We start from the raw sequence: 27,902 nt of genomic DNA, 5'->3' as shown, positions 1-27,902 counted from the left end.
CAGGGAGACACAGTCACAGAGAGACAGAGAGAGACTGAAAGAGAGGCTGAGATTCAGAAAGCTGTAATAGGAGAGTCCCAGGCACACTGCTGTGTCTTCAATTGTGTCTGGACCTGAAACTCACACTCGGAGTCCTATTGTTCTTGTTATTCAGTTGCTAAGTCATGTCTGACTCTTGTGACCCCGTGGTCTGTAACCCCCAGGCTCCTCAGTTCCTGAGATCTGCCAGGCAAGAATACTGGAGTGGGTTGCCACTTCCTCCTCCAGGGGATCTTCCCAACCTGGGGATCTAACCTGCATCTCCTGCGTTGGCAGGCAGATTCTTTACCACTGAGCCATCAGGGAAGTCCCCGCTGTAGTCCTAACCCCTCTCCAAACTCCCAGACACTTGGAGATAGGGTCTTTACAGAGGTGATCAAGTTATGAACGAGGTCATTAGAGTGGGCTCTAATCAATAAGCCTGGTGTTCTCATAGAGAGGAAATTTGGACACAGGGATACAGAGGGTAGATGATGTGAAGACGGAGGGAGGTGCCTGTCTGTAAGCCAAGGCCTCACAAGAAACCCACCCTGCCAACACCTTGTTCTCTGGCTTCCAGCCTCCAGGACTGAGACAATACATTTCTGTTGTTTGGGCCTCCCCAGTCTGTGGCACTTTGCTATGGCAGCCCAGGCACACCGACGGACTTAAACACAGAAGCAGAGAGACTGGGGGAAGGGCCATGAGGGGCTCTGGGTATTCTGGAGACCAGGGCAAAGGTGGGGGGCCTGATTCCTCAGAGACACCGTCCCTTTCCCCTCATGGGCTGCACCGAGCCTCAGTTGCCTGGGCAATGGGAAGCTTCACTCTGGAGGAACTAGGGTCTGCCATCCCCATGCCTCCTTCCTCCCATCCCCTCCCTCAGCAGCAGACTTCACATGTCCTGGGCCCACCCCCCTACTCTGAACCAGGGCTATTAAAAATTTTTTTTTTTTGGTCACAACTTGAGACATGCAGGACCGTAGTTCCCCTGCCAGGGATCAAACCTGCGTCCCCTGCATTGGAAGGTACAGCCCAAACCACTGGACCGCTGGGAAGCCCCTGAGCCAGGGGTATTTTTAGCTGATGTTCCTTGGTTATGCACCTCCTCAGCAGGGTCAGCCCTGACTACTTCATCGCCTCCCAACCACAATACCCTGTCCTATCACCTCCCTAGTGCTTCCCTCTCTCTCCAGCAACTGTGTTCATTTACTCATTTGAAGGCTGTATGCCCAGCAGTTCGGACCCCATTTGTCTTGTTGGGCTCTGTGAACATGCACCCACAGTACATATTTAGAGAATTGATACGGAGCAATAAAAACTGAGCGACCTCCAGCTTGCCATGAAACAGCTGTTCTCAAAAATTTCATCAGTGACTGAGAAATTCATTTCACCTGGCGACCCATGAAACGCATGCAGAAATCATGCAAAAGGTTCCTGGAGCAGTTCTTACTAAGGATGACACATGCCAATATTTTCTATTCTGTTCTCTTCATTTGATTCTATTCAGTTCCATCCCATCCCGTTCTCAGAAAATTTTGGTTACAGCCTTCTGACTTCATAATCCACTAGTGGGTTTCAGTGATACAGCCCTGGAGAGAAGATTCTCGAATTCTGGCTGCAAAGGCACCTGGGACTTTTCTGCTTCTGTCCCCTCCCACATCTACTCCAACTTGTTTTCTGGTCTTGTCATCCTAGGGCCCTCCAGCCTGGCCAGAGCCAGGCTGCGATCTGCAAGGAGCCACATGAATACCCGTCTGTGATTCCCAGATGGGTGAGGCCCTTCTGCAGTGTTTCCCCAAAATGCTCTCCCAAACCTCCTCTGGTCTCCTCCCTGTGGGCACTGGGATGCTGGAGAGGAATGATCTGGAGGAAAAGGGGGAGAGGAAGGGAGGGCTAGGCAGGCAGGTGGCAGCTGCGGTAGTCCTTCCAGTGGAAAATCACACTCCCCAGCCCCCCATACCAACCCTCCTCCGGGATAACATTAGTAGTCCTGGCTGCCACTGAGGGCCATAAGCGCTATCTCAATATAAGCGCTATGTATCTCGATACAAGCGCTATGTATGATCAGGCACACAGCTCCTACTTGACAGATAATGAAACTGAGGCTCAATGAAGGAGAGGGACTTGCCCCAGATCTCATAGCTCAGAAGTGGCTGCCAAGAGGGGATCAGAACCCAAGCAGCCAGATTCTCAAAAGTTCAGAAGCCAGAGAGATTCAGAAAGTGAAAGAAAGTGTTAATTACTCAGTTGTGTCTGACTCTTGGCGACCCCATTGATTGTAGCCTGCCAGGCTCCACTGTCCATGGGATTCTCCAGGCAAGAATACTGGAGCGGATAACCATTCCCTTCTCCAGGGGATCTGCCCGACCCAGGGATCGAAACTGGCTCTTCCTCACTGCAGGCAGACTCTTCACCGTCTGAGCCACCGGGGAAGCCCAGAAAGATTTTGAAGGGCAGCCTAATTCATGGCCCCTTCCCTTCCCCAGGCCTCAGTTTCTGTTGGTGAAAGAAGACCTGGATATGGTGACCTTAGAGGTTGTCTCCACATCTGACCCTTGCATGACCACTCTCCTGGGTCACGCCAGAGGGATGCGAGCAGAGCTGACTTTTGGTGCTCGTTCCTGGTTTTGGGCACCACAGCCCACACCCCACCTGCCCTTTTCCCTTCGGGTCTATCTCAAGGTCAAGGTCTCTGCTCTGCCCTCCCATTCCAACTCTTCCAGGGTCTGGTCCTCCGCTGAGATCAAGTGAATCTGGACTCCTGGGTGGGAAGCTGACAGGCTCACTGGGTCCATATCCTGGGGCATGGGTGTCATAACCCAGGCATTTCCAAAGCTGGTATGATCTGGGTTCCCTTCCTCAGTGAAATCCTGCGAAAACCAGTTCGCAAAAGAGAGTCCAGACAGGGCTGATCTGGTTAAAATGAAAGCAGAGGCTGGTTTCTTGGCCAGCTCCCTCTCCTGCCACTATACCGTGTTGTCCCAAGGGTCCCTAAAGCCCAGCTTGAAAACCATAGTATTAGTCCCATGTAATGGTGATATTTCAGGTGTGGCCTTTAGGGCCACAAATATTTGGACAATATTGGCTTGCTTGAGCCTCCACATGAGATGGATATGGCCTGGGGCAGGGTATGGGAACCCTCTAGAACTTCAAAGACAACACAGTGCAGACTCCAGGAATCCTACAGGTCTGAATTTCAATCCCGGCCCTCCACCTGGGTGGCCCTCAGAAAGTATCATACCCCTCCCAGCCTTTGCCTCTCCATCTGTAATAGGGACATGATGAAATGGGGGGTGGGTAATAAATGAGATGGTGCGGGAAAGAATTTAGTAAATAGCAGACGTGGACTATATGCCGTTATGGCTTCCCAGGCGGCTCAGTGGTAAAGACGCCGCCCGCCAGTGCAAGAGACGCAGGTTTGATCCCTGGGACAGGAAGATCCCCTGAAAGAAGAAATGGCAACCCACTCCAGTATTCTTGCCTGGAAAATCCCATGGACAGAGGAGCTTGGCGGGCTGCAGTCCATGCGGTCGCAGAGTCGGACACGAATGAGCGACTGAGCAGGCACGCACACACACACCAGTGTAGCGGCGGCTATGGCTCCATCACTCGTGAACTGCACGATCTGGGATGTGCTACTAACCCTCCCCATGCTGCAAAGTGTTCGTTATCTGTAAATTGAGGCTGAGGACGCTCCCTCCCTCATAGGGTCCTCATTCCTGGAGATAAACGAGCGTTAAGGTGCTTAGTTAACTCTTGGCACAAAGTGAATACTTAATAGACGCCAGGTAGTACTTATGATTTTTGTAATGACTGTAATTCTTTGTTCCTAGCCCCGGTGGGCCGCCACCCCTGCGCCCAGGGCCCGGCTTACCCCGGCGGGATGGAGGCGCGTGCGCTCACGCTGGTGGCGCGCTGGGGCCCGGGCCGGTTGAGGTTGTTCTGCCCCGGGGTGGGCGCGCCGCCGGGGGCGCTCGGGCTCCGCGGGGGCGCGCCGGGGGGCTGCGCGGGCTCGGCGGGGCCGGCGGCGGGCGCGGCCCAGAGCGCGGCGCCGGCGAAGGTGGCGCTGGGGCGCACGGCGAGCGTGCCCGAGGGTCCTCCCGGAGGCGGCGGGGGCGCGGGGGGCGCCTTGCGGCGCTGCGAGGCCAGGATGGCGTTGGAAGCGGCGCGCGTGCTGTTGACCAGCAGGCACTGCTGGCACGAGCAGGGCTGGCCCGAGCTGGCGCCGACGGGCCACGACTGCGACTTGGGGATGGAGCCGACGGTGAGCGGGTAGGCGAGGTCCAGGCGGCGGCGCAGGCGGCGGCGCCGGCGCGTCTGGCGGTTCATCTGCGACATGCTGTTGAAGTAGATGAGGTAGCAGAAGCCGAGCGACGAGAGGTCGAGCCACGGGTGCTGCTTCTCGTAGGCGTTCTGGATGGTGATGCAGATGTCCATGTCGTAGGCCGTCCACGCGCCGCCGTCGTTCTCCCACTCCCACACGATGCCCTTGCCTGGCGCCGACGACGGGTCGTAGAAGTTGCGCCGCACTGGCCGCATGGTGCCTGTGTCCGCAAGGGGAACGGCAGTCAGGACCCGAGGACGGCGAGCCTCCGCGGCCCGGCGGGCGGGCGGGGGAGGGCGAGGTCGGGGTCGGGGGTGGTCAGGGCAGGCCGGAGGGGCAGGAGACGACCCCGGGGGGTCAGTACACGAGCAGGAGCGAGCTTGAAGGTCAGCGCAATGTGGGTTGGGGCCAGCGGAGCAGAAGGGGGCGGAAGGCAAGGGAGTGCGGTGTCAAGACAGCGCGGGGATGCCAGTCAGCAAGGGGAGTAGGGGAGGCCAGCGGCCCCACCTCTCAAGGGTCGACACAGGCCCTGCAACAGTGGCCGTCACAGGCTGGGCGGTGGGAGAGGGGGCGGGGAAGAAGGGCGAAGGCGGTGTGGGATCTGTTTAGACCAGGAGGGGCTGGGAGGCAGAGTCAGCGCCGGGGGTGAGAGCAGGGATCAACAGAGGCCACCACCCTGCAGACCCCAGCGGCCCTTCTTTCCTTCATCCGTCCCCTCATTCAGTCGCTCGTCCAGCCATTGAGTGCTTCAAGCACGAGTCCATTTACACATCCCTTCATTCCCTTCTTCACGCCTTGGTTCACACATTCACGTATCCCTCAGTTCACTGGTTCAGTAACCCTTTCATCAGCCCAGTCACCCATGCCTGCCGCCAGGTCATACCAGCATTTATTCTCCCCCGTCTACACCATCCACGATTTCAGCCATTCCTTCACTTACCACCATCGTGTGTAAAAGTGTGCACCACCTCTACATACCGTCCCTCCCCTCCACATACCATCTCTCCCCTCCACATACGGTCTCTCCCCTCTCCTTCCCTGCTCCATCTGGTATACTGTATGTTTCGCACACTTAGCTTGTTTTCCGTCTCTCTTTCCACTAGAATGGCAAGGACTTTGCTTTATTCACTGCCGTATCCCCAGTGCCTGCTCACAGTAGGTGCTCACTAGATAGTTGCTTGAATATATGAATGAATTCATTTAGTTCAGACATTGATTCATTCAGGATCCGGTTATTGTATTCAGTCATGCCTTATGCTATCCTTGCAACAATCCATTCTTTCATCCACTTATTTATCCTTTTTTCCATACATCTGTTTATTTGTTCCTTCTTTTAACAAACACACTGCCTGTCTGCCCTGAGCTCTGTGCTGAGAGGTCATTCAAAATGAACAAAACCATATGATAACCTCAGCCAGGTGGGTATTCACACACCCATTTAAAAAAAACAGAGGCCCTGAAGTTTGGCTTCCAACTTTCGCTCCATGTTTCCCAGTTCTAGATGCTTCCTGAGAGCAAGGCTCCATGGACACTGGGTTAAGCAGAGATGACCGATGTCCAGGCTGCAGGACTTCTCAGTGCCTTTAGCCCACTCTGTGCCTTGGGGCCAGTGTGGAGAGATTCTTTTGCATGGTTCACGTGACACACTGGCAGGAAGGCTGCACCCTTGACTGCTCCTCAATTGTAGGCACGTCCCTTCAGTCTCACTAAGTCTTGGTGGCCCCATCTCGAAAATAAAGCTGATACTAATCCATAAGCCACCTCTCCCCTCTCAAACCGGGCTGTTGGGAGGATTCAGTGAGAATAGCCACAGAGCACAGTGTCTGAGAAGGGCACCAGGGCTGGGAGGCAGACAGACCTCATTTCCAATCCCAAATGCCTAACTCTCCAGCTCTGTGTCTGTGGTCAGGTGATGCAATCACACTGAACCTCAGTTTTCTCATCTCTAAAATGGGCACAAGCAGACATTCCTTATGAGGGTCTTAAAAGAATCCTTCAAGACAAATACTGTCTGTACGCTGATGATTCCAATATCCTCTCTCCTGAAAGCCAGGCTTGTGTATCCAGCAGCTCCCTCAGCAGCTTCCCATACAGGTTCAACGGGTTTCTCAAACTCAGCTCTGCCATAGGACAGCTGTGATCTTCCTTCCTAACCCTAACCTCAAACCTGTTCCTCCTGAAATCTTCCTCATTGCAGTTAAGCAACTCTATCTTTCCAGCTGCTCAAGCCCCAAACCCTCAGTCCTTAGACCCACCCCTGACTTCTCATGTCACACCCCATGTCCAACCTATTAGTAAAATCTTGTCATCTCTGTCTTCAAATATATCCCACACCCAACCACTTGCCCCTCTCCCCAGCACACCAAATCTGTCTGGTCTAAGTCACTGTGTCACTCCTGTTTGGACCATGGGAGTGGACTCATGACTCTTCTCCACCTCTGTCCTTGCGTTCTGTAGGGTCTGTCCCCTACCCCGCAGCCACAGGCATCTCATTCAAGTCAGATCACATTCTTCTTTGGCTCAAAACTCTCCCATGGTTCCCTGCTTACTTGCAGTCAAAGTCAAAGTCAAATTCCTGGCCATGATCTACAAAGCACTGCATGGTCTATAAAGCTCCTACAAGGTCCCACGGGTCTACAAAGCACCCCCTCACTCACTCCCTGGTCCCTGTGCTGCTCCTTAATGACCCGAAGCAATGTCCAACCTCAGGGCCTTTGCATATACTGTCCCCTCCACCTTCCACACCTGCTTGCAGTTTCCTCCCTCCTTTCTTTGAGGTCTCTGTTCGAACATCACCTCTTTGGAAAGACCACTCTTCCATTGCCCTGCCACTGCCATCCTTTTCCCTTTCTCAGTTTCTCTTCCTGGCACTCGGTGCTACCTGCATGATACATTGATCTACAGACTTGCTTTACTGTCTGTCTTACGAGATCAGGGATCCTGGCTGCTTTACTCCCTGCCCAGCGCAGTGCCTGGCGTGCAGTGGGTCCTCCCTACCTTGAAGGTGTTTCTACTGTTAACTGGCATAATGCCAGGGTGCCTGGCCCTGGAATCTGCAGCCAGATGGATGAGGGCCCATCATGGTCCATCCTGAGGACCCCTTCCTCCCCTTGCCTTCCTCAGGCTTCTCTCTCTGGCACAGACTATACCCGACCTTCAGTGGGTCCCTACCCAGGGCTGAAAAGGCTTCTCTGCTCTCTCCTCTGTTTGCATCCCAAGGGCTACGGACGACCCCTGGCCCTTGCCAAGTGCCCAGAGAGCTGGGGAAGTCGAGGCAAATGAGAGGGGTGTGGTGCGCATTGGGTCCCCAGGCTCCTATAACATCCAGTCAATTACATGACAATTCCCCCCCCCCCCCCCCCCCGCCCCCCGGGCCTCCAGGGCAGCCTCTTTCTCCTGTCTGCTTTATCATTTTAATTGAGTGTCCAAAAATTGATTTTTTTCCTTGACAATGGGCAGGCCTGTGAGGGGATTAGTTAGAGGGAAAATCTGGGATCCTGCTCTGGCTCTGCTCCTGAGGCCTGGTCTTCCCCTCTCAGAGCCTCAGTTTCCCCATCTATAAAATGAGGGTTCATGACAGATGATCTTCAGGTCTGATGGGCCTCCTTGGTAAGGGTTAAAGCACTGTGTTACTTGGAAGGTATAACCCCTGGCTGGGAAGGGAAGGGAATAGGTGGAAACTTGCCATATTTAAGCACCTCTGTGTGCCAGGTCTTGAGCTGGGTAGGGCGGGATCAAGGGCAGAAGATGCAGAGTTAAGTGGTTGAGAAAAACAGCTCAGAAGTCTCACAAGCCATGTGCAAATTCTGGCTCCACATTTAGCCTCAGTGTCCTCATCTGTCAAATGGGGGTATTAATACCTACCCCCCGCCAAGGAATTACTGTGGGACAAAATAAGATAATGCATACCATAGGTGCTTGACGGAGAGTTTGGCTACAGTAAGTACTTGGTGAATATTAGCTAAGATGCCATTATTATTATTTACATTACCACATTTGCCCTTTCCTACCCCTCAGTCACTTGGTAAACTCCTATTCACCCAACAAAACCCTCTACATGCCCACCTCCTCCAGGAAGTGCTTTTCTGCTGTTACAGCTAGCACATGCTGCTTTTTATTGTGTGTCTATCCTTGCACTGTCAATAAGCTATTTGTTTTTGTTCTTAATCTCTCTCACTGGTTGATGACTTTCAGGAGGACAAGGATTTGGTCACATCTATATTTTTGTTCCCAGCACTAGGCACAAGGCATGTCAAAGGACGCATCTGCAACTGAAACAAGCAACCTACTTGGCACAGGTCAGGGCTCAGAGGGAGTGGGAAAGGGGAGGGGCTGGTCTTGATGGAGAGGGAGTGCAGACATGGAGGGCAGGAGCCAAAGTGCACACGGGGTCCCGGGAAAGGCGGGGGACAGGGTTCCAAAGGTCGGCATTGGCCAGCTCTGCAACAAAGGACTGTGGGAGCTTCTCCCAGCCAGGTCAGGACCAGCCAGCCCAGGCATCCCTCTCTCCAGGGCTCTATTTACCAGGTATCGATTTTCCTGCCTGTTTACTGGTAGTTATTAAAGGCTGCGTCCCTGGAGTCCTTTTCAAACGAGATCGGAACCTGGCGAGCTGGAGTAATTAGGGCAGCTGCCGTTCACCCTGCCTGGCCCCGCACCCCGCAGCGCCCAGTGCTGCCTGCCCGTCCATCTACCTCCCCAGCTCCCACTGGCCTTGGACCAGGCCGAGGGGCAGGGGGCGCCAGCTGGTTCCCTGGGGACCTGCCTGGGCCACGATCTTGAGATGTGCAAGGGAGCAACCGCGGAAACACTCTTTCTCCTCCCCAGTGGCCTTGGCCTAGATTTTAGACCAGAACAATGGGTCTAAGATGAGAGGCTGGAGGTTCTTCAGCCTGGGAGATGGGAAGGGCCTCAGGCAAGTGGGCTGGATGCACGGCTGATCTTTCTAACACCCACCAGCTCTGCTGGGCCCACTCCCCCTTCTCCAGCCTCCTGGGCACCCAGCTGTGCTGGTCATCAGGGTCTGTGTCCCCACGGCGGTGAGGAACCTGTGTCAAGCACGTACTATTTCTGGGCTGGTTTCTGTGTCTGCTTTTGTTCCCCGTCCCCCCACACTCCCTCCTTCGTTTCTCAGGAATGTTTGGTTGAAAAATTCCAATCTTGTTCCAGCTGAACTGAGAGGAAAGGGGCTTTGGCCAAATGTCAGCTGGAGGATTGTAGGAGCTGGGCCCCCGGAGACGGGGTGTGGGGGCGGCTGCGGTCACTGCAGCCAGTGACCAGTTCGTGCCTGGGACAGAGACAACCAAAGAGAGATAGAGACACGGGAGGAAGCAAGAGAGAGGGCAAGAGAGGCTGGGAGAGATGTACACGCACCGAGGGCCGAGATCAAAATGGGGCACGCTGAGGTTGATACAGGAGAGCCGGGGGCAAAGAGACGTAAAGAAACAGGATCCTGACGCCTAGAGACAGAGGCAGTCATGGACAGTCAGGGAGAACCAGAGAGCCAGGCCAAGAGACAGGGAGGAGCAGAGAGGGGAGGCAGCGGGGGTAGCCAGCAACTACGGCCATAACAATAAAGCTGATGTTGACTGAGTCCCCACTGTGCGCCAGAGGCTGAGTTCAACACCTTCCTTGCACTAACTCATTTTATCCCCATATGGTTCCTCCCAGGGAAGAACTAGAATTGTTCCTGTTTTACAGAACACAACTGAGATCCCAGAGAAGTGAAATCTTGGGAGATTTGGGGAATGATGCCTTATTCACGGAGTAAAGGAAAAGCCAGGTTAGACTGGTTCTAAGACTGGTTTAACTCAGCCACCGGATAGTCCAGCTTAGGATGGCTCCAGCGACGGGAACTCACTGCCTCAGTTTGCGCTCAGTTGTTTCGCCGTGGTGAGAGGTTTCTGCCTGGAGAACGTGGTCCCGATCTGAATCCCCTGCCTGAAGGTGGGGTGTGTGGGTGTCTCAGCCCCCAGATTTTGGCTTTAAGAAAAAGCTGACTCTGTAGAGAGCTGAGGGGAAGGTTCTGAGCCCTCCTGTCTGCCTCTCTTGCCTTCAAAGGGTTCTACCCTGGGCTGGGCCAGTCCCAAGGCCCAGCAATGAACCCCTCCCTCTGGGGGTGGCTTCCCGGAGGGAAGTGACCTCAGTTTAGGGGCACCCAGACCCTGACGGGAAGAGGGAGCCTGTGGGAGGCAGTCATGGGACATCCTGTCAGGTGGTGGGGGGAGTCCCACTGCCGCCTGAGGTCTGTGATGGAGTGGGGGGTGGGGGGCAGCGGGTTAAGCATGAGTTCAACACCCATTGGATGCTCGGCCTGATGAGATAGTTCACTGAGTCCTCCACCAACCCAGAAGTCACACCATAGTAACAGTCACGCTCGGAGAACACACTTTTGTGGCCAGGCTCATAACTCATTTAATCCTCACAATGGCCCTATGAGGTAGGGATATTACCATCCCAGTTAATTTTATTTATTTACAAAAGAATTTTGTTTTGGCCGAGCTCCACGGCTTGCAGGATCTCAGTTCCCTGACCAGGGATTGAACCTGGGCTAATGAAAGTCTCAAGTCCTAACCACTGGACAACCAGGAAATCCACCTTCCCGTTTTAGAGGGGAGGAAACAGAGGCACAGAGAGGGTTAGGAACCCCTGAGGTCATCTGCAAGGAAGTGATCCGGTCGGAACCCACCCTGGGTTGCTCGACTCCAGCTATCCCCTTTACTGCCCAGCTCTTACTGGCCTGTGTTCCAGGGGAGGAGACTGAGGCATGGAGGTTTACACAGCAAGTAAGGGACACAGCTGACGTTCAGACCCAAGCTGTTATATGGCCTTCTGGAATAGCAGCCGTCTCCCTGATGCCTCGACTGATTATCTGAGTGGCTAGCCAACTCCCTGACATCGACAACAAGAGCCATCCTGCTTTATTGAACACCAGCTACTGTGCTAACAGCTGATGCGTACCGTTCAGCCCTTGAAAGAGCCTGAGAGGTTTTGTGCACTGTAGTTGGCCCCATTTGGCAGATGGGGAAACTGAGGCTCCTTGGGAAGATTTGGAGGTCCACCCGGGAATGGTGGCCAAGCTGGGATTCGAACTGCAGTCTGTGGACCCGGGGCAACTCCCCCTCCCGCCCTGTGATCAATAATCCCGCCGTGTTCTGTTTCCCTCCAAACTCTCCCAGGAGACTTGTCAACTGAGCCGCGGCCCATTAGCGGTTTCTGCACGTTTGAAGCTGGCCCAGTCTCCCTAAGCTCTGTGGCAGGGGAAGGGAGGGGGTCTCCAGCCCTGCCTGGAGGAGGCTGAAGGGCTGTGGGGCATTTGGAGAGGCTACCACCCTTAAAATGGTTTCAAAAAGCCCTCCCTCTGGAGGCTGCCGGCAGCTGCAAGCTGGCTGTGCCCACTTTATGAGCTGTGTGTGTGGCTTCCTGGTCACATGGCTTCCAACACACTCAGGTTCAGGACCCCCTGGCATAGCAGCAGCAGCTGAGAGAGGGAAATGAGGGGGCAGGAAAGAGAAGGAGCAGAGAGTCTTCTGTCTCCTGGAGCACTCAGTGCTATTGGGCCACTGCCCTGACCCTTCCAAGCCTCTACTTTCTCATCTGTGAAACTGAACATCTTCCTCCCCATCCTGATGGTAAGCACCCACAGAAGACCTACTATGTGCCAGGTACTGTGCCAAGTGTTTTACATGTTAACGCTTAATCCACATAACCCTCTACAGAACAGGTGCCACTATTATCATTGCCTTGCACAAATGCCAAACAGAGAGGTGCAGTGATTTACCCCAAATAACACACATAAGCTATTAGCTGGGATTCAACCCAGCCAGATTTGAACTTCTCACTTCCAGCGCCACCACCCTGGTCCAAGCCACGGTGACTGCTTGCCTAGCCGACTGCAGCACCCTCTGTCCTGTGTCCCAGTCTGTACCCTTCACACCCTGTAAGGCATACTCTCGCCCAAGGCGGCCAGAGGATCTTTCATAAACTCCAGTCTGACCACATCACTCCTCTGATCTACACCCATCAGTAGCTCCCTAGCGCCCTTCAGAATGAATCAGTCCAAGTGCGTTAGCTCATCTTCGAAGCCCAGCTGTCTACACAGCCTCACATCCTAATAGCACCAAACGTCTAGTTATTCCCTAAATGCAACATACACGGCTCTGCCTCTGTGTATCTGCCCATGCTGTTACCTCTGTCTGGAATGTCCTTCCACTCAAACCACCCCATGTCCCTCTCTCCTGGGTTCCTGCACGCTTGTCAGGATTCAGCTCAACCACCATCCTCTTAAAATCTGTGCCACCCTCAGGGAGAATCACTACCTCCCTGGGACTCACACAGCACCTTGTACCTGCAGAACCGCCGTTAAAGCACAGAACACAAGCTCTAAATGTTGAGGCGTCTGTTCCCTCCAGCCCGGAAGCCTCTCAAAGGCTGGGTGATTTTCAGCCACCCTAGCATCCTTCCATAGCCAGGAGCACAGGGAGGTGGCACTTGGAAAATGCTAGCTAAATGAATGAAGAAATGAGTGAATGAATGACCAAACACACACATGTGAACCCAGCTGAGTACTACAGATGACTAGGCTGGAGACTGCAAAGTGGAGCGTGACCGTGACTTTGTTTGGTCCCCACACTATTTACATCTTCTAAGTATAATGACCAGGCATTTAAAAAATTGGCCAAGACTCCACTCTCCCAATGCAGGGGCCTGGGTTTGATCCCTGATCAGGGAACTGGGTCCTACCTGCCGTGGCTGGGAGTTCAAATGCCACAGCTAAAAGATCCCACGTGCCACAACCAAGACCCAGCACAGCTAAATAAATAAACATTTTTTTTTTAATGAAGTGGACTCACTCAAGTCTGGATTTCAAAAAAAATCCCCAAATATCCAAAGAGTCAGTGACAAAGATTGGCTTTCTTGGCTATGGTTAGCAGAAGCTGAGTCACAGTCACCCTACATGTTTTCAAGTACTTATTGAGTACCTACTGTGTACCAGGCACTAAAGAACCACAGTTAAACATCATTGCCTTCTCAGCCACTGCACACACTTCTGTTGGCTGCCCCAGCCCTGGAAGCATCCGAATTCTCAGCCTCTTTTCTAGATGGGGAAATTGGGCCCCCCAAAGAGAAAGGGACTTGGTTCAAATCACCTACAATGTAGAGATAGATCTTGACCCCTGGCTCCTTGACTCGTATTTTCACGGTCCCAGGTGACTAACACCTTGGCGTAAATGAACCTTTGTTCCCTAGAAGAGAGGAACGGGGAGGGCTCCATATCGGGGCCATTTCGGGTGAGCCCTATGCGTTCCCCTGGTGTGCTCTGCTTGCAGTCAGTTGGAGGGAGAGGTGACAAAGGCTCTGTGGCGGTGGGGCTCAGCTTGTCATCAGCAGAAGAGGTGGCTACGCTGAGGCTGCTGGCAGGACTGTCCTGGCCGCCAGCGCCGCCTCCTTTGATTGCCTCCTCCTTTGTTCTGCATTTCAGGGCATTCAGCTCTAGGGCCCGGTGCCAGACTTCCTCCCATAGCCCATCACCCGCCTGCCACTACCGTCCGGGCAGGTGGAAGCAGCAGCCTGGAGCAACTCCAGAGGGATAACGGGAGGAGCCCAGAGAGAGGCACTTGGCTGGAGTGGCAGAGCCAGGAGGCAGCTCCACAGGACCTGGGGGAGACTCAGCCTCCAGCCTGGCTGCTCCTGCAGCCCCCAAATCAAGGCCACCCCCACATCCTGACCTCCTCAGTGTCTGGCCTCCTGTACCAGGCCCATCACTCCTACCAAAACAGAAGGGCTCTGAGGGCAGGGATTTGTGTGTGTCCCACTCACTGCTGCTTCCTTAGTGCCGGGGACAGTGTCTGGCCCATAGTAGGTGCTCATTAAGTTCCTGCTGAATGAACAAACTAATACTGATCAGAATCTTATGAGGCGGGGACTGTTGTTAGGCCCATATTACACAGGAGGAACCCGAGACTCATGCAGATAATGTGGTTTACTCAAAGTCACAAGTCAGCACCCCTTCGCATCCTTACCCCAGCCCCACAATTACCAGAGAGCTGGGAAGAAGGGACTTCAGAGCCCGGACCTCACCAACAAGGCTCCCCGGGGCAGCCGCTTCCAGATCGGGGGCCCCGTGCTCTCAGCTGGTATCAGTCAAGGGTAGCTGGGGGTTGGTAGGATACCTGCATTGACTGGGAGCCTGAGTGGGTTCATTGTTGGTGGGGGGGGGAAGTGGTGACGACTGTCTTGGGACCTGGAGGTTGTCCTGGAATGGCTACCGCTGGGTGTGATAGGAGTGAGAGGGAGGCCCAGGGGGACACAAATATGGGGGCAGGGCACCTCGGAGGGCCCCAGGCACCCTCCATACCGCGGGGAGGGAGCTAAGGATCCCACTGCCTGCAGCCTGAATGGGCAGCTCTCATGTGACCAGTCATCACTTCCCCACCCTAGCCCCTCCTCATTGTCCTCTCATCACGTCTTCCACCACCCCCTTTAGAACCCTTAAGCCTCCCCCTTCACTCCTTATCACCTTCTTCACCATCCTCCATCACAGTCTGCACAGCACTCCTGTTGCTCTCTCTCCATGACCGCTGCTATGACCCTCCCCATCACAGTCCCCTTTATCACACCCTCCCCACCCCACCCCACCCTACCATTAATAGCTCCAATCATAGCCCCAGCACCTCCCTGTCCCCTCCCCACCCCCATGGCTCTCATCACCTTCCCTATCACCTCTCCTATTCCAGCCTCCACACTTCCCCATCACAGCTTCCACCACCTCCCTCATCTCTAGGTCAGACTCTACAGCTCCCTTGGACTGATGAGGATGCAGGGTGTGGGGAGGTTGGGAAAGAGCAGGAAAGGACAGAGAGGGCAGCAGCAGGGGCAGGGTACATGAAAGGGGAGAGAAGATGTTACGAGGAGGATGTGACCCAGCATCTCTCACCCCTACTCCCCACAGGAGTGGTCCAGCCATGGGGTGGTGCTGTCCAAGGTGCTGGGGCAATCAGGCCTGATGCAGGGCGGGCGCTGCAGGCCACCCGGATCTGAATCTCTGATCCACGTCTTCCTAGCTTGGGCAGGTGGCTCTCCACTCTCTGAGCCTCACCTTGGCTATGTATAAAGTGGGCTGATGCCTGCTGGCTGGGAGGAAGGAGCCCAGACTGTTGGGAAGGGCCTGCGTCAGCCCCTGCCCAGCCGGCTTCACCTCTGGCCTCTGAGGGCCCATGATTAATGAGGCTGGTCTTGTAGTGTGGCTCTGGGTCCCCTGGGGCCTGGCTGCTAAAGGGTGACAGCTGGAGGCCCAGTCATGCCTGGTGAGACTCAAGAGGCCTCTCTTCCCCTCCCTACCTCTCCCAGCTCCTGTCACCGCCTCCCTCTTCCACTCAGGCCTGCCTGGGTTGCCTCCAGCCAGAAGTGTTCCTCAAACCATACAGACTCTTGGAGAACTCCTCCTCCAGGAAGTCCTCCCACTCGGAGGCCCCTGGCACACACTGTCCATAACATCTGGTCAGGCAACCTGTACCTCTCCTATGAGATATTTAAATCTTTTTCCTACTTGAACATGAGTACTATGTGCAAAGTAATATTCTCTGTGATTTTACCTACATTATCTCATTCAATCCTCACGATAATAATCCTCTCAGGTAGGGACTATTCTTATTCCCATTTTGCAGGATAGGAATCTGAGGCTCAGAGAGGTTAAGGGGCTAGCCCATGGTCACACAGCCAGCAAAGGGCCAAGCTGGAATCCAGATCTATATCTGCACCTGAGAGTTTGGCTGCTATTCCCATGATATGTACTTGCCTTTACCTCAACTAGACTCTGAAACCCATTTGGCAGGGGTCTTGTCCATCTTTCTGAGTTCCAGGGAACCCGGTCCAGGGCCTGGTACTGAGTAGGCACCAGTGATTATCAAATAAAAGTGATGATGAATGTATGGTACCAGAGGAAACTCCAGGAGCCAGACAAGCAGCCGGAGGCAAAAGGATGGATCTGTCAGGGTGGAGATGCAGGCAGTGCAACAGGTGGTGGTGGGAGACACCCTTGTATGAATCAGCTGGAGCTGCAGCCACCAGGGGACAGACCCCCTCCCAGTCCAAACACATATCATCCTTCCTGCCCCTGGTGTCAGGCCCAGCCCCCTGGGGGCCCTCCGGGTTGTCTGGGAGAAGGTCCCAAGGGGTTGTGTAACCAGGGAGCTGGGCCCTGGAGGCCTCTGGGGTTGCACAAGGCTTTTCCTACTTTGGTACAGAATCTGGCAACAAGCCCCAGCAGAGCACTCAAGGGAGGGTGGAGGCGACTCTTGGCAGGCTTGTTGAATGTAACCTTAGTCTCTATCCTTGAAACCTGTGTGAGAAACCCGGTTCCAGAGGAATGATTGACTGTGTGACCTTGGGCAAGTCACGCACCCTCTCTGGGCCTCTCTCTTGGAGGATACAACGACTTGCCTAGGGGTCTAAATCCTGGTGGTGCTTTCCCTGGTGACGCCTGCTCCTCTCTCTGGGTGGCCCTACCCAGTCTGCGACAGCCTCAGTGTCTTCAGACGGGATGTCCCATCAGGGCTCCCAGGCTGAGTGGAGCGTCGGCTACCCACAGAAGGGATTGATGTTGGCTTGGGAGATGCTGAAACCAGGCGCCACCTGTCACCCCAGCCTAACAGCTTGGGAGTGCCAGGCACAGCCGTGCTCTGAGCTGTGGGGACAGCAGTTGTGGATGGTCCCCAGGCTGGCATCCCCCAGCCTCAGCTGTCCCATCTACAGAATGGGCAGAAGGCAGCCAGGAGTGCCCCCAGCAGCAGAGGGAGAAAAGAATAGGTGTCACCCGTCAGTTCATCACTCCCCTGCCCCTACTCCCAGCCACGTGAGCTCAGAGAGAAATCTGGAAATGGCCTGGGGAGTGGTTAGCTCAGATCTCTGTCCCATGCAGGGACCAAGAGGAGGACCCAGGGTCTAGATGAAGCCCTTAGGTGTGGCCGCCTGCCTCCACAGCAGCGGGGAAGTGGCTCTCAGCAGGTGACCTCTCACGGGGGACAGGAGGCAGTTCCCACATCTTTCTCCCACTGCTGTTGGGAGCCAATACCTTCCTCCAAGAACCCCTCTGGCTCCTGGACCCAGCTCCACCACCAGCGGCTCTGCCCACCTGGGCCAACCCCTCCGCCTTGGTTTTCCCATTTGTGAAATCCTGGTTTGGTCGGCACAAGACAAAGGAAAACCGGGAAAGCTATGGGGGACCAGTGCCACGCTGGCCCATTATCACCCACATCACAGCAGACGTGCCTGTGAAAGGAACACCAGGGTCATGGCATCCCTGCCACGTGGGTTCCAGACCTTCAGGGCATCAAAGGGAAACTCACCCCCTGTGATGTGTGATGAAAACAGCCCAGCAGGGGAGAGGTGATGGGGCACAGGCTGAACAAACAGCAGCCCCCATGGGACCAAGGCTGGCCCTTCCCCTGTGGCCCAAGCCTGACACCTGGGCTTGCTTTCCACTGGCAGCATGACAGGCTTATAGACAGGGTATTTGGGTGTCAATGATGTAGAGGCGGGGCGGCGCTGTGTGTATGCACACACACGTACACCTCGGCACACGCCAGGAGGCGAGTGTTTCATACAGGCCACACTGAGTGTGCCATGGCATCTGCACGGTCCTACTCCATGGGCAGGCTAAGGATATATTAGGAGTAGGTGAACTGCAGCCCACTGGTCCAATCCACTGGCTGCCTGCTTTTGCACAGCTTATGAGCTGAGCAGTTCTTAAATTTTCAAATGGTTGGTGGATGGGGGTCGGAGCGGGGAGAGAAAGGAGAAGAATATGTCATGACCCGTGAAAATGATATGAAATTCAAATTTCAGTGGCTGCAACTAGTTTTATTAAGACACAGACCCATTCATTCATTTGCATACTGTCTGGCTGCTTTGAGACTACAGCGGCAGAGTCAGGCTACAGCAGCAGTTACGATGGAAACTGTAGGATCCACAGAGGCTAACCTATTTCTATCTGACCTTATCAGAGAGTCTGTGGTGTCAATGTCAGGGTCACTGGGGCATGCTGCTAACTCCCATAAAAACGTAAAGTTCTGCTGCAATGAATTTGTCAAGAATCTTACAATTAGAAAATCTAGGGGACTTCCCTGGTGGTTTAGCGGCTAAGTCTCTGCGTTCCCAATGCAGTGGGCCCGGGCTCGATCCCTGGTCAGGGAACTAGATCCCACATGCCATAAAGAAAAGACCCCGCATGACTCAACAACGAAGATCAAAGATGCAGTGTGCCGCAGCTAAGACCCAGAGCAGCCAAGTGAATAAATAAAAATAGATATTAAAAAGAGAAAAATCTAAAGAGAGGCTGTATTCATTTCAATGTATACATGTGAGCTTTGGGTTTTACAACGTTATATTGTTTTTTGTGTGTGTGTCCCTGCCACAATCTTCAAGATTTAGGATCTCCTACTCATCTCTCAGGCATCTGTAGTGTTCAATACATGCTGGATACATGGTGGGCAATCAGTTAGTTAAGGTCTCTGGGATAAAATAAGGTGTGTGATTCTTTCCACCAGCTCAACAACCATGCTGGCAAAGTGAAACTCTTGCGCATCTAATGGATGTGGAAACTGAGGTCTGGGGAGGTGACAATGGCTGCTTGAGGCTCTTCCCTGAGTCCTGAAGGGTGAGGACCAGATGTCCTCCCTTAATTTTGTATTGCTCCTGGGAGAAGTGGGCGAGCACATGATAACACTCCTGGTGGGAGACATCTTGCCCCTCCCTCTGGCAGTTATCCCGGCATCCTAGGTCTCCTGCTGGCCCCAGAGGTTTCCAGGCATTCCTCTCTCACTGGGGGGTCTTGGCAGGCTCCCAGGAGCCTGTGGAGGGCTGACTGTTTTTTTTTTTTTTCTCTTTTCCGGCAAACAGGGGGCAGGTGTGGAGTGAGCAGCTCCTGGAGGGGGCAGTGGGAATATGACTGATGCTGAACTTCTAGGGGATCCAGCAAGGCTGACCCATAAAAGAAATGCCATTGAGAGTAAGGGGCTCCCTGAAAGGGGGAATGGAGGGAGTCTGGTGAGTTGGGAGCCCAAGTGAGGGTGTGGGAAGAGAAAAGGAGCCCAGAACAGAGGTGTGGGGATCGCAGACAAACTGGCCAACTTGGCAGCCTCGAATGGGGCAATTTCTGCTTCCAAGGACCACCTGTCAGGCCCTGGAAAACTCTCCCCACGCCCAGCACGAGCACTGAACCTATCTAACGCTTTGTCAGATCCCTGCCCTCCACCAGGGATGGTTCCGGAATAAAGCCAGAGAGAATGGGGCAGGGGATGCCCAGCAATTCTTCATCAGGGACTCTGCCTCTCTGGAAGGATCGGCACGAGAGCTCGATGGTGACTTCTACGCTCAGGATAAAATCCAGAGCCCCTTTCACAGCTTTATGTCCAGCCCCTGCTCGAACTTCATCTTTTTTTTTTTTTTTTTAAAGAATATATTTGAATCCATTCTAATGAGGTGGATGAAACTGGAGCCGATTATACAGAGTGAAGTAAGCCAGAAAGAAACACACCAATACAGTATACTAACACATATATATGGAATTTAGAAAGATGGTAATGATAACCCTGTATGCGAGACAGCAAAAGAGACACAGATGTATAGAACAGACTTTTGGACTCTGTGGGAGAGGGAGAGGGTGGGATGATTTGGGAGGATGGCATTGAAACATGTATACTATCACGTAAGAAACGTATCACCAGTCTAGGTTCGATACAGGATACAGGATGCTTGGGGCTGGTGCACTGGGATGACCCAGAGAGATGATATGGGGAGAGAGGTGGTGGGGGGTTCAGGATTGGGAACTCATGTACACCCGTGGCGGATACATGTCAATATATGGCAAAACCAATACAGTATTGTAAAGTAAAATAAAAAATAAATAAAAAGAAAAGAAAAAAGGTTTTTATTTTGTATTGGGATATAGCCAATTAACAGCACGGTGATGGTTTCAGCAAAGGGACTTAGCCATACGTGCACATGTATCCATTCTCCCCCCATCCGACCTTATCTCATGCCACCCCCCTTCATCCACTGCACTCCACACGCAATGGGTCTGAACATACTCTGCTCCTTCCTGCCACAGGGCCTTTGCACTAGCTGTTCCCTCTTTTGGGAAGCTGTCTCCCTCAAACAGTCTTTAGATTTCTAGTCAAACCTGACTTCCTCAGATGAGCCTTCTGTGACCACTACTCGACCAAAGTTATTCCATGTTCTGAGACCTGCAGCTGATTATCTGTGTGGCTGATGTGTTGCTTGCTGACTACACAGGGATCTCCTGCATAGGTCCTCCACAAATAGACCTCTACAAAGGACCCCGGCTGTCTTTCTTTTTGGTTGTGCCACGCAGCTTGCAGGAATTGAATCCAGGACATGGCAGTGAAAGCTCTGAGTCCTAACCATTGGATTTCCCAGACCCTGGCGGTCTTGCTCCTTACAGCATTCTAGCACTCAGCATGGGGGTCTGACACACAGGAGATCGGTAAGTCGATGACGGCCTGAAGGAACAAATGGTACCACCAGTGACTGCTGCCAGTTCCCAGAGTTTGGGGACACAGGTGTACAGGAAAGTCACAGCAAACCATTGGTCATGAATTCACCTGCTTCCACACGTGGGGACGACTGGGTAGGCACCAAGCAATGTTCCAGAGTGGAGCTAGCCACTAGAACGCCCTTGGGTGGTGGCAGTATTCTGGACCTATGCTGTCTAGTATAGTCACCACAAGACACCTGTGGCCACTGAGCATGTGGATGTGGCTAGTGGGAGCGAGGAACTAAGTTTTAAATTTGATTTAATTTTAATTAACTTAAATTTCAATAGCCACAAGGGCTTCGTGGCTACCATATTGGACAGTATAGCTCTAGAGAGATGGAATGTGTTCTATTACCCCCAAGGCTGCTACATGCAGTTCTATCATCTAGGGAGTCATTGTATCTCCCTCAAACCTCCCATCAGCGCACTCCTGGGGGTGATCATGTCAAGGATTCTTGGCAGCTTCTAAGAGGCAAGACCTTGCCATTCCTCACTGCCCACCAAGCTTTTCATACAGACCGCCAGGCAACAATGACTCAGGCAGGTCTCCACAGTGATGGCGAACAGAAATGCTGTTTTTAATCACATCCTCGTTTTTATCATCATCATCACCTATCACATGACACCAAGGCTGCCATCAGCCTCATTCTCTCCACCATGACCACCCCATCACACGGCTCCCAAGACCACCACCAACACAACCATCACCACCACCACCAATTCCACAGTCAATACGACCACTGACATTGCCACCAACACTATTTCCTCCATCATTACCGCCCTTCTACCATCGACACCACCAATCCCCCTCAGCTGCCCCCATTGTTGTGACCACCACTACATCACTCCAACAACACCAGCTCTCAGAGCTGATATGAGGTTCTGGTTAAGAGTTTCAGCTCTGGAAACCCCTTGTCTGGGCTTAGATCTCAGCTCTGAGTTTAAGTCGCTCAGCTTCTGTGAGTTTAAATTGCTCAGCTTCTGTGAGACTCAGTTTCTTCATCTGTAAAATGGGACAACTACCAGGACTACCACAAACAGGCTAGGAAGACTGGCTGTAGTGGTTGAAAAAGTATCAATTGAGGAAGTGCAGGAAAAGCCCTTTCATTCTGATGATTGAATGCTAATGATCTATGCTCTGGGCTCAGTGAGCAGAGTTTTATTTAATCCTCACACAGCTGTTAGAGACACTGGCCCATCCATTTTGCAGAGGGGAACCTGAGGCTCACAGAAGCGATATAACTCATCTGCAGCCCTACATAAGAGGCTGGATTGGAACCTAGTTCTTCAACTGGACTAGGCTAGACTGACCCGTTTAGGGAGAGGGGGTTGGAGCAGCAGGTGGGCCTTCCGCAGTTCTGGGTTCCCTCCTCAGGGATGCTGGGGTAGTTCAGCATCCAGCACGATGGTGATGGTGGTGGCGATGGGGAGGGGAGGGGCGCGAGTCCACTCACCTGTGTCCTGGCGAAACTGGTGCATGGACTGAAGGTCGATGATGTAGGGCACCAGCTGGGCGTCCACTTGTCCCAGGACCACAGAGCCCCGGGCATCCTCCTTGAGCACGTTCTCAATGTGGTGGCACACCGTGGCCGTGTAGGGCCGCCAGCGGCTGTGCTCATTCAGCCACTCCCACACCACCACCCGGGCCACGTTCTGCGGTGGGAAGCCCAGCCCGCTCACCGGCAGCATCACTCCCTGGCCTGGCCGTGACATAGCCGCTGCCGCCCGAGGGGGCAGGACCCCTTCTTCCCCACCCAGCTGCTCCTGGGCCTGGCAGCCGGCGGGGGTGGAGGGGAGCTTCCTCTCACCCCAGGGAGGGCAGCAAGGACTGTCCGGCCTCCTTTGTGTCCTCCCGGCCCTCTCAGGCCCGCAGGCCTCAGATAAAGGAGTGTTGGGGGCTGGGGGGGAATGTTCCAGGCTCCAAGATCCCTTCCCCTCAGAGCTGTCTCAGGTTAGGTGTATTCTGGCAAGTGTCTTTCTTAGGAAGGGGAAAACGGTGCTCTCAATCCCTGGGTTCCCTCCAGGCTCAGACGAGGGCGTGAGGCAACTGCCTCTACTCTAGGTCCGGGCTCTTTCCTGCTGGTACCCTCGTTCCTTCGGGCCGCGGCAGGGCCTGTCACCCCCGGAGGAGGCCCGGCCCCAGCCGGCCTTCTCTGCAGCGCCCTGGCCGGCCCTCTGCACTCGCAGACCCTGCGCCTGGCTCCAGGGGGCTGCTGGCCTTGTCTCGGGTCCGCCCCCCCGCCCCCCGACGGCTCCCGCTGAAGGGGGAGTCTCTGTCCCCGTTGTACCCCCCCCCCCCCAGGTCCACGCCGTCCTGGAAGGCCCAGGTGGCTCGAAGAACGCACGGGGGAGGATGCGGCGGCTACTCCCAGCCCCCTGATCCGAGCTGCGGCTCCCGAGCTGGGCCGGGGGACGAGGGGGGCGGGGGCCCGTGGGCACGCCCCACCCCACTCGCGCTCACCACCTGCCAGGAGACAAGAAGGGGAGGGAGAGGGCCCTTTAAGACCAGAGCGCGGCACCCCCTCCCCCCTTCCCCCGGAGAGCGATGGGCTGAGAACAATGGGGAACCGATGGGGGGGAGCGGGCAGCGAGGGGGGCTAAAGGGGGTCGCCCGGTCGCGCTCCCTTGGGGCAGGCCTCAAGGGAGGGCTGGGGCTGGGGGCGCGATTTTCCAAGATCCCTAGCCTGCGGCGCCCCCTCCTCAGCAACCTGAGCGCTCGCCTCCCCCGGGACTCGCTCCGGGCCAAGGGATGCGGGATGCGCCGGGAGGTGCCAGGATGCGCGGCGCTGCAGGCGCGGCCCAGGGCCCCTCAGGGGTCGCGTCACCGAGCAGGCGAAGCCAAGAGCTGGATCGCCTATGCCTCCCGCCCTGCGGGTAACAACCCTCCGTCCCCAGGCCAGACCTCCCCAAAGCGCGCGCGGGCCTCCCGAAGGAGCCGGGGGTGGGGTCCCTGGGCACCCCGCGCTCTCACCGCCTCTCCCCGGTTCTGCCTCCTTCTCTGGCTCTCGCTTCAGCACCGCCGCCTCCTGGGCTCCCCCCGGAGTGGGAGGGAGCCGCGGTCCCGCCTCCGCGCCCTTTCCCTCCCAGGCCGCGCGGCGGGGCGCTGGGCTCTCTGCGCGCGGACAGACTACCCAGCCGACCGACGGACGCGTGAGCCGGCGGCCGGACGCCGGGATCCCGCGGGTGGGAGGCGGCCGTCGCCTCGCTCAGGGGAGGGAAGGGGGAGGGGGCGGAGAAGGAGGAAGGGGAGGAGACAGATCGCGGCCCTAAGCACCGCCGGCGCTGACACGCGAGTCCCCGGGCGCTCCATATCCTGGGCTAGGCCCACCTGGGACCCCACGGGGCCTCCTGACCCCAGCAGGATGCAGGCCATGGAATGGGGTGTCCATTTGGTCACCTGCTTGAATCTGAATCAATTTTACGTTCCAGTTGCCTAGTCCAGGGCCTGGTACACAATAGATGCTCAATAAATGCTGGAACGAATGGATTAGGATCCAGAGGTTGTTTAAAGAAAGATCTTAAGGCGTTCTAGGGTAGGCTTCTTTTCTCCTTCCACTCTTCTGGGGGAGGGGAGTGAGGAGGGGCTGGCAGAGGGAACTGTGAACTCTGAAGTGTACATATGGGCCCACTGAGGCCCAGAGAGGGCAAGATATCAGCCCAGGATCACACAGCAGCTTAGAGCAATGCTCAGACACCACTCAGAGCTGATTCTCCTCCCAGTACCCAATTAGCCAGCCCAGAGCCAGCTTCCCCCAAGACAACTAACCTGCTCCAGGTAAGTGGAGGGAGGAAGAACATCTTGCCTCCAGGACAGTGAGGGGACCTAAGCCAGGAGGCAGAGACCTCGAAGGAAGGTAAGGGTGGGCCCTCTGTCGTCTCATTCAGGGATGCCTGCCAACAACAGGTGCTCAATAAATGCTAGGCAAGGGCAGGCTGGATGGACAGGGAGGCAGGTGGTGGCCGCAGCTCAAGTGTTAATGGGAGGGCCAGCTAGCCTTTGTCCAGCAAGCTGGATGAAACTGAGAACACATCATCTGGGTGGTGGGGGGAGGGGGGGGCAGGGATGGACCACTCGGGGCTTGCGGGTGTTTAGATTAGGAAAGATGAAGGATGCGTCCGGGAACTCCAGCCTGGGTGGCAGACGGGGGTCAGCGGCCTGTTTGGGAGCCTGCCCAGAGCAGCCCACGCTCCTCTTCCTCTCCAGGGCAGATGGTGATAAACTAGACAAGGTCAAGGGCAGACGGCTCAGGGGAGCTTTCCCAGAATGGAACTCTGGTTCCCCAGCCAGCAGGAGTGACCTACCCCCCCCCACCCCCCCCAACCCCCGCCAGTTCCCTAGGGCCCTGCTATCTCCTGCTGTCCAGTGCTTGAGGGGCTTTTCCAGACTGGATCCTGATTCTGTTTGCTTGTGCCTCCACAGACTAAAGACGGGCTGTGTTTGAGGGCAGGAACAGCTCTGAGATGCTACTGTGCCAATGGGATGGCTGAGCTCTGGAGTTTTAGCCTAGGGTCCACTGATGGCTCTCCTGTCCTCCCATTACTGACTTACATGTCTGTGCTTTTTTTTTTTTTTTTTTTTTCTAGAAAGGCTCTGGCTTTCTGCAGATTCTTCTCAAGGGAGGCTGTGACCCAAAAGATTTGGAGCTGATGCTGAACAACCTTATGTTACAGGAGGGGGTCTGGGGACCTCAAAGTGGAGAAGAAGCTGGTTCAAGGTCACCTAGAAATTTAGCAGCAAGTTGGAAAGAAGAACTCAAGACTCCAGACTGTACAACGCTATTTAATGTCTGACTAAAGGTCACCTCCTCCGGGAAGCCTTCCCTGAACTCATCCCATCTTCTGCATTACATCGCATATACTTCGACTGCTGCTAAGTCACTTCAGTCATGTCCAACTCTATGCTACCCCATAGACAGCAGCCCACCAGGCTCCCCTGTCTCTGAGATTCTCCAGGCAAGAACACTGGAGTGGGTTGTCATTTCCTTCTCCAACGCATGAAAGTGGAAAGTGAAAGTGAAGTCGCTCAGTTGTGTCTGACTCTTAGCGACCCCATGGACTGCAGCCCACCAGGCTCCTCCATCCATGGGATTTTCCAGGCAAGAGTACTGGAGTGGGGTGCCATTGCCTTCTCCAATATACCTCGACAGGACACCCTTTATCACAACAAGCCACTTCAGTGGAATCTGTCCCTGCTAGAGTGAGACATCCTTGAGATAAGGGACTGCATCTTATTCACCCTTGTGTGGTATGGCTGGTGTTTATTACATAAGCATTGTTGTTTATTGTGTGTCTACTATGTGCCAAGGCGCTTATGTAATGCTCACTCCCCTTCATAATTGTCCTACAAGGTAGGTAATATTGTCTTCATTTTACAGATGGGGAAAAAAAAAGTCTCCTGGAGCTCAAAGTGGCTTGTCCAAGTTCCCCCAGGGAGTGAGTGGCAGAGTTGGGATTTGAATCCAAAATGCTTTTGCACCTCCTACACCACCAGTGCTGCCGTGGTGTTTGTTCAGCATCCAGCTGAGGGCAGCGTGGCCCTCACGGCGGGCCCTCTCAACTGGGCTGTGGAGCAGCCGGAAGTACAGAGCCCAGCTCACCCACCATCCTGGGAGAAAGAAATTGCAAAGGGGGGAAAAGAATTTGACCTTCACGGAGCTCACAATCCACTGGAGAGATGGCTCAGACACCAGTGGAGGAGCCAATAGAACAAATGCAGTCCATCACAAACTCTTTTTAAAATGTATTGTGTGTAGGAATGACACCCCTCATAGAAAATCCCAGGATTTTCTCTTCTGTGTGTTTCTGTCTCGCTTCCTTGCAGCCATGATACTAGCTGAGGTCATCGGTGCAATGAGATGAAAGAAGATGATCCTGTCACTTTTCTAGATCTTTGAGTGATACGTCAAATTCAAGGCTAATCACACTTACTTGACCTGTGTGTGAGTTTCCCAATGATGTTCTTGCTCTGCGATCATCAATGATTTCCAATTCGCCGATGCAGCCACGCTTCATCATCACAATAGCAACCATGTAACCCTTTCAAGGAAAGTCTTCCACTACAAAACAAACAGCAGTTAAAAGCCAGGTGATGACTTTGGCGCATGGCCTAAATGAACTTTAGTTTGTCTTTCTTCTCAGCATTTTCAAAGTTCCTAAGGACGTTCATGTGCGCTATTGTAGCAGCATGGAAAGATGGCAGAAAGAAACGGCTTATTTTTTGTTCTCATATCCATCTATCCATCCATTCATTCATCTACTCATTTATGTGTTCAGCTGGATAAGTACTCTCCCTTTCTCTACCTACCATCCCTCCATCCATCTATCCACTCATTTGTGTGTCCAAAATATACTGAGCCCAGCCCTTAAGCCAGGCACTAGGCTATACAGGGAGACACCAGACATAACCCAAACAACATGATTCTGGCTCTTCTATTTCTCAGTCTAGCGGCACTGTGAGCTGTGAATCAAAGAATCACTTTAAGTATGATTACAAAACTTTGTGAGAGCTATGAAAAAGTTCAGGATATCATGAGGGCCTCTAACAGGGGTCCAACAAGGTCTAGGGAATCAGGGAGGGCTTCTCAGAGGAGGTGACATTTCAGCTACTCCCCAAAGGATCCACAGCGGTAATGTGGATAAGCCAGTGGGAGGAGCAGGGATGTGCAAAGGCCCAGAGGTGGGAAAGAGTTTGGTGTGTTAAAGCAGCAGAGAGAGGAAACTGGAGTGACCACTGAGAATGGATCAGGGGTGAGCCTGGGGCAAGTCGAGGTGGGCAAGGTCCCCATGCAGGGCCTAGCATGGGTTTGAGGTTTTTATCCTAAGAACCATGGAAGTTACTGAAGGGAGGTTGTTTTTTTTTTTTTTTCCTCTTCTTTTTGGGTCTTCCTTGTGCTGGGTCTTCATTGCTGCGCGCCGACTTTCTCTAGTTGCGGCAAGTGGGGGCTGCTGTTCGTTGCGCTGCTCGGGCTTCTTGTGGCGGTGGCTTCTCTCATGGGAGCTCTA

At 54.2% G+C, this 27,902-nt stretch overlaps 1 protein-coding gene across 1 annotated transcript in view; it reads right to left on the bottom strand.

Annotated features, from left to right (window-relative positions):
- Positions 1 to 24,113, bottom strand: part of DTX1 (deltex E3 ubiquitin ligase 1) — a 39,229-nt gene extending 15,116 nt beyond the window's left edge. The window contains exons 1-3 of the mRNA XM_069558057.1: positions 23,872 to 24,113; positions 22,355 to 23,364; positions 3,896 to 4,565 (exon numbers count right to left, since the gene is read on the bottom strand). Coding sequence (XP_069414158.1) covers positions 3,896 to 4,565; positions 22,355 to 22,613 — 929 coding nt within the window. The 5' untranslated portion in view covers positions 22,614 to 23,364; positions 23,872 to 24,113. The remainder of the gene's footprint in view (positions 1 to 3,895; positions 4,566 to 22,354; positions 23,365 to 23,871) is intronic.
- Positions 24,114 to 27,902: the final 3,789 nt, after the last annotated feature.

The sequence above is a fragment of the Ovis canadensis genome, chromosome 17 (genome assembly GCF_042477335.2).
Source record: "Ovis canadensis isolate MfBH-ARS-UI-01 breed Bighorn chromosome 17, ARS-UI_OviCan_v2, whole genome shotgun sequence".
NCBI classification, from domain to species: Eukaryota; Metazoa; Chordata; class Mammalia; order Artiodactyla; family Bovidae; genus Ovis; species Ovis canadensis.
This window is presented reverse-complemented; position numbering and strand designations above follow the sequence as displayed.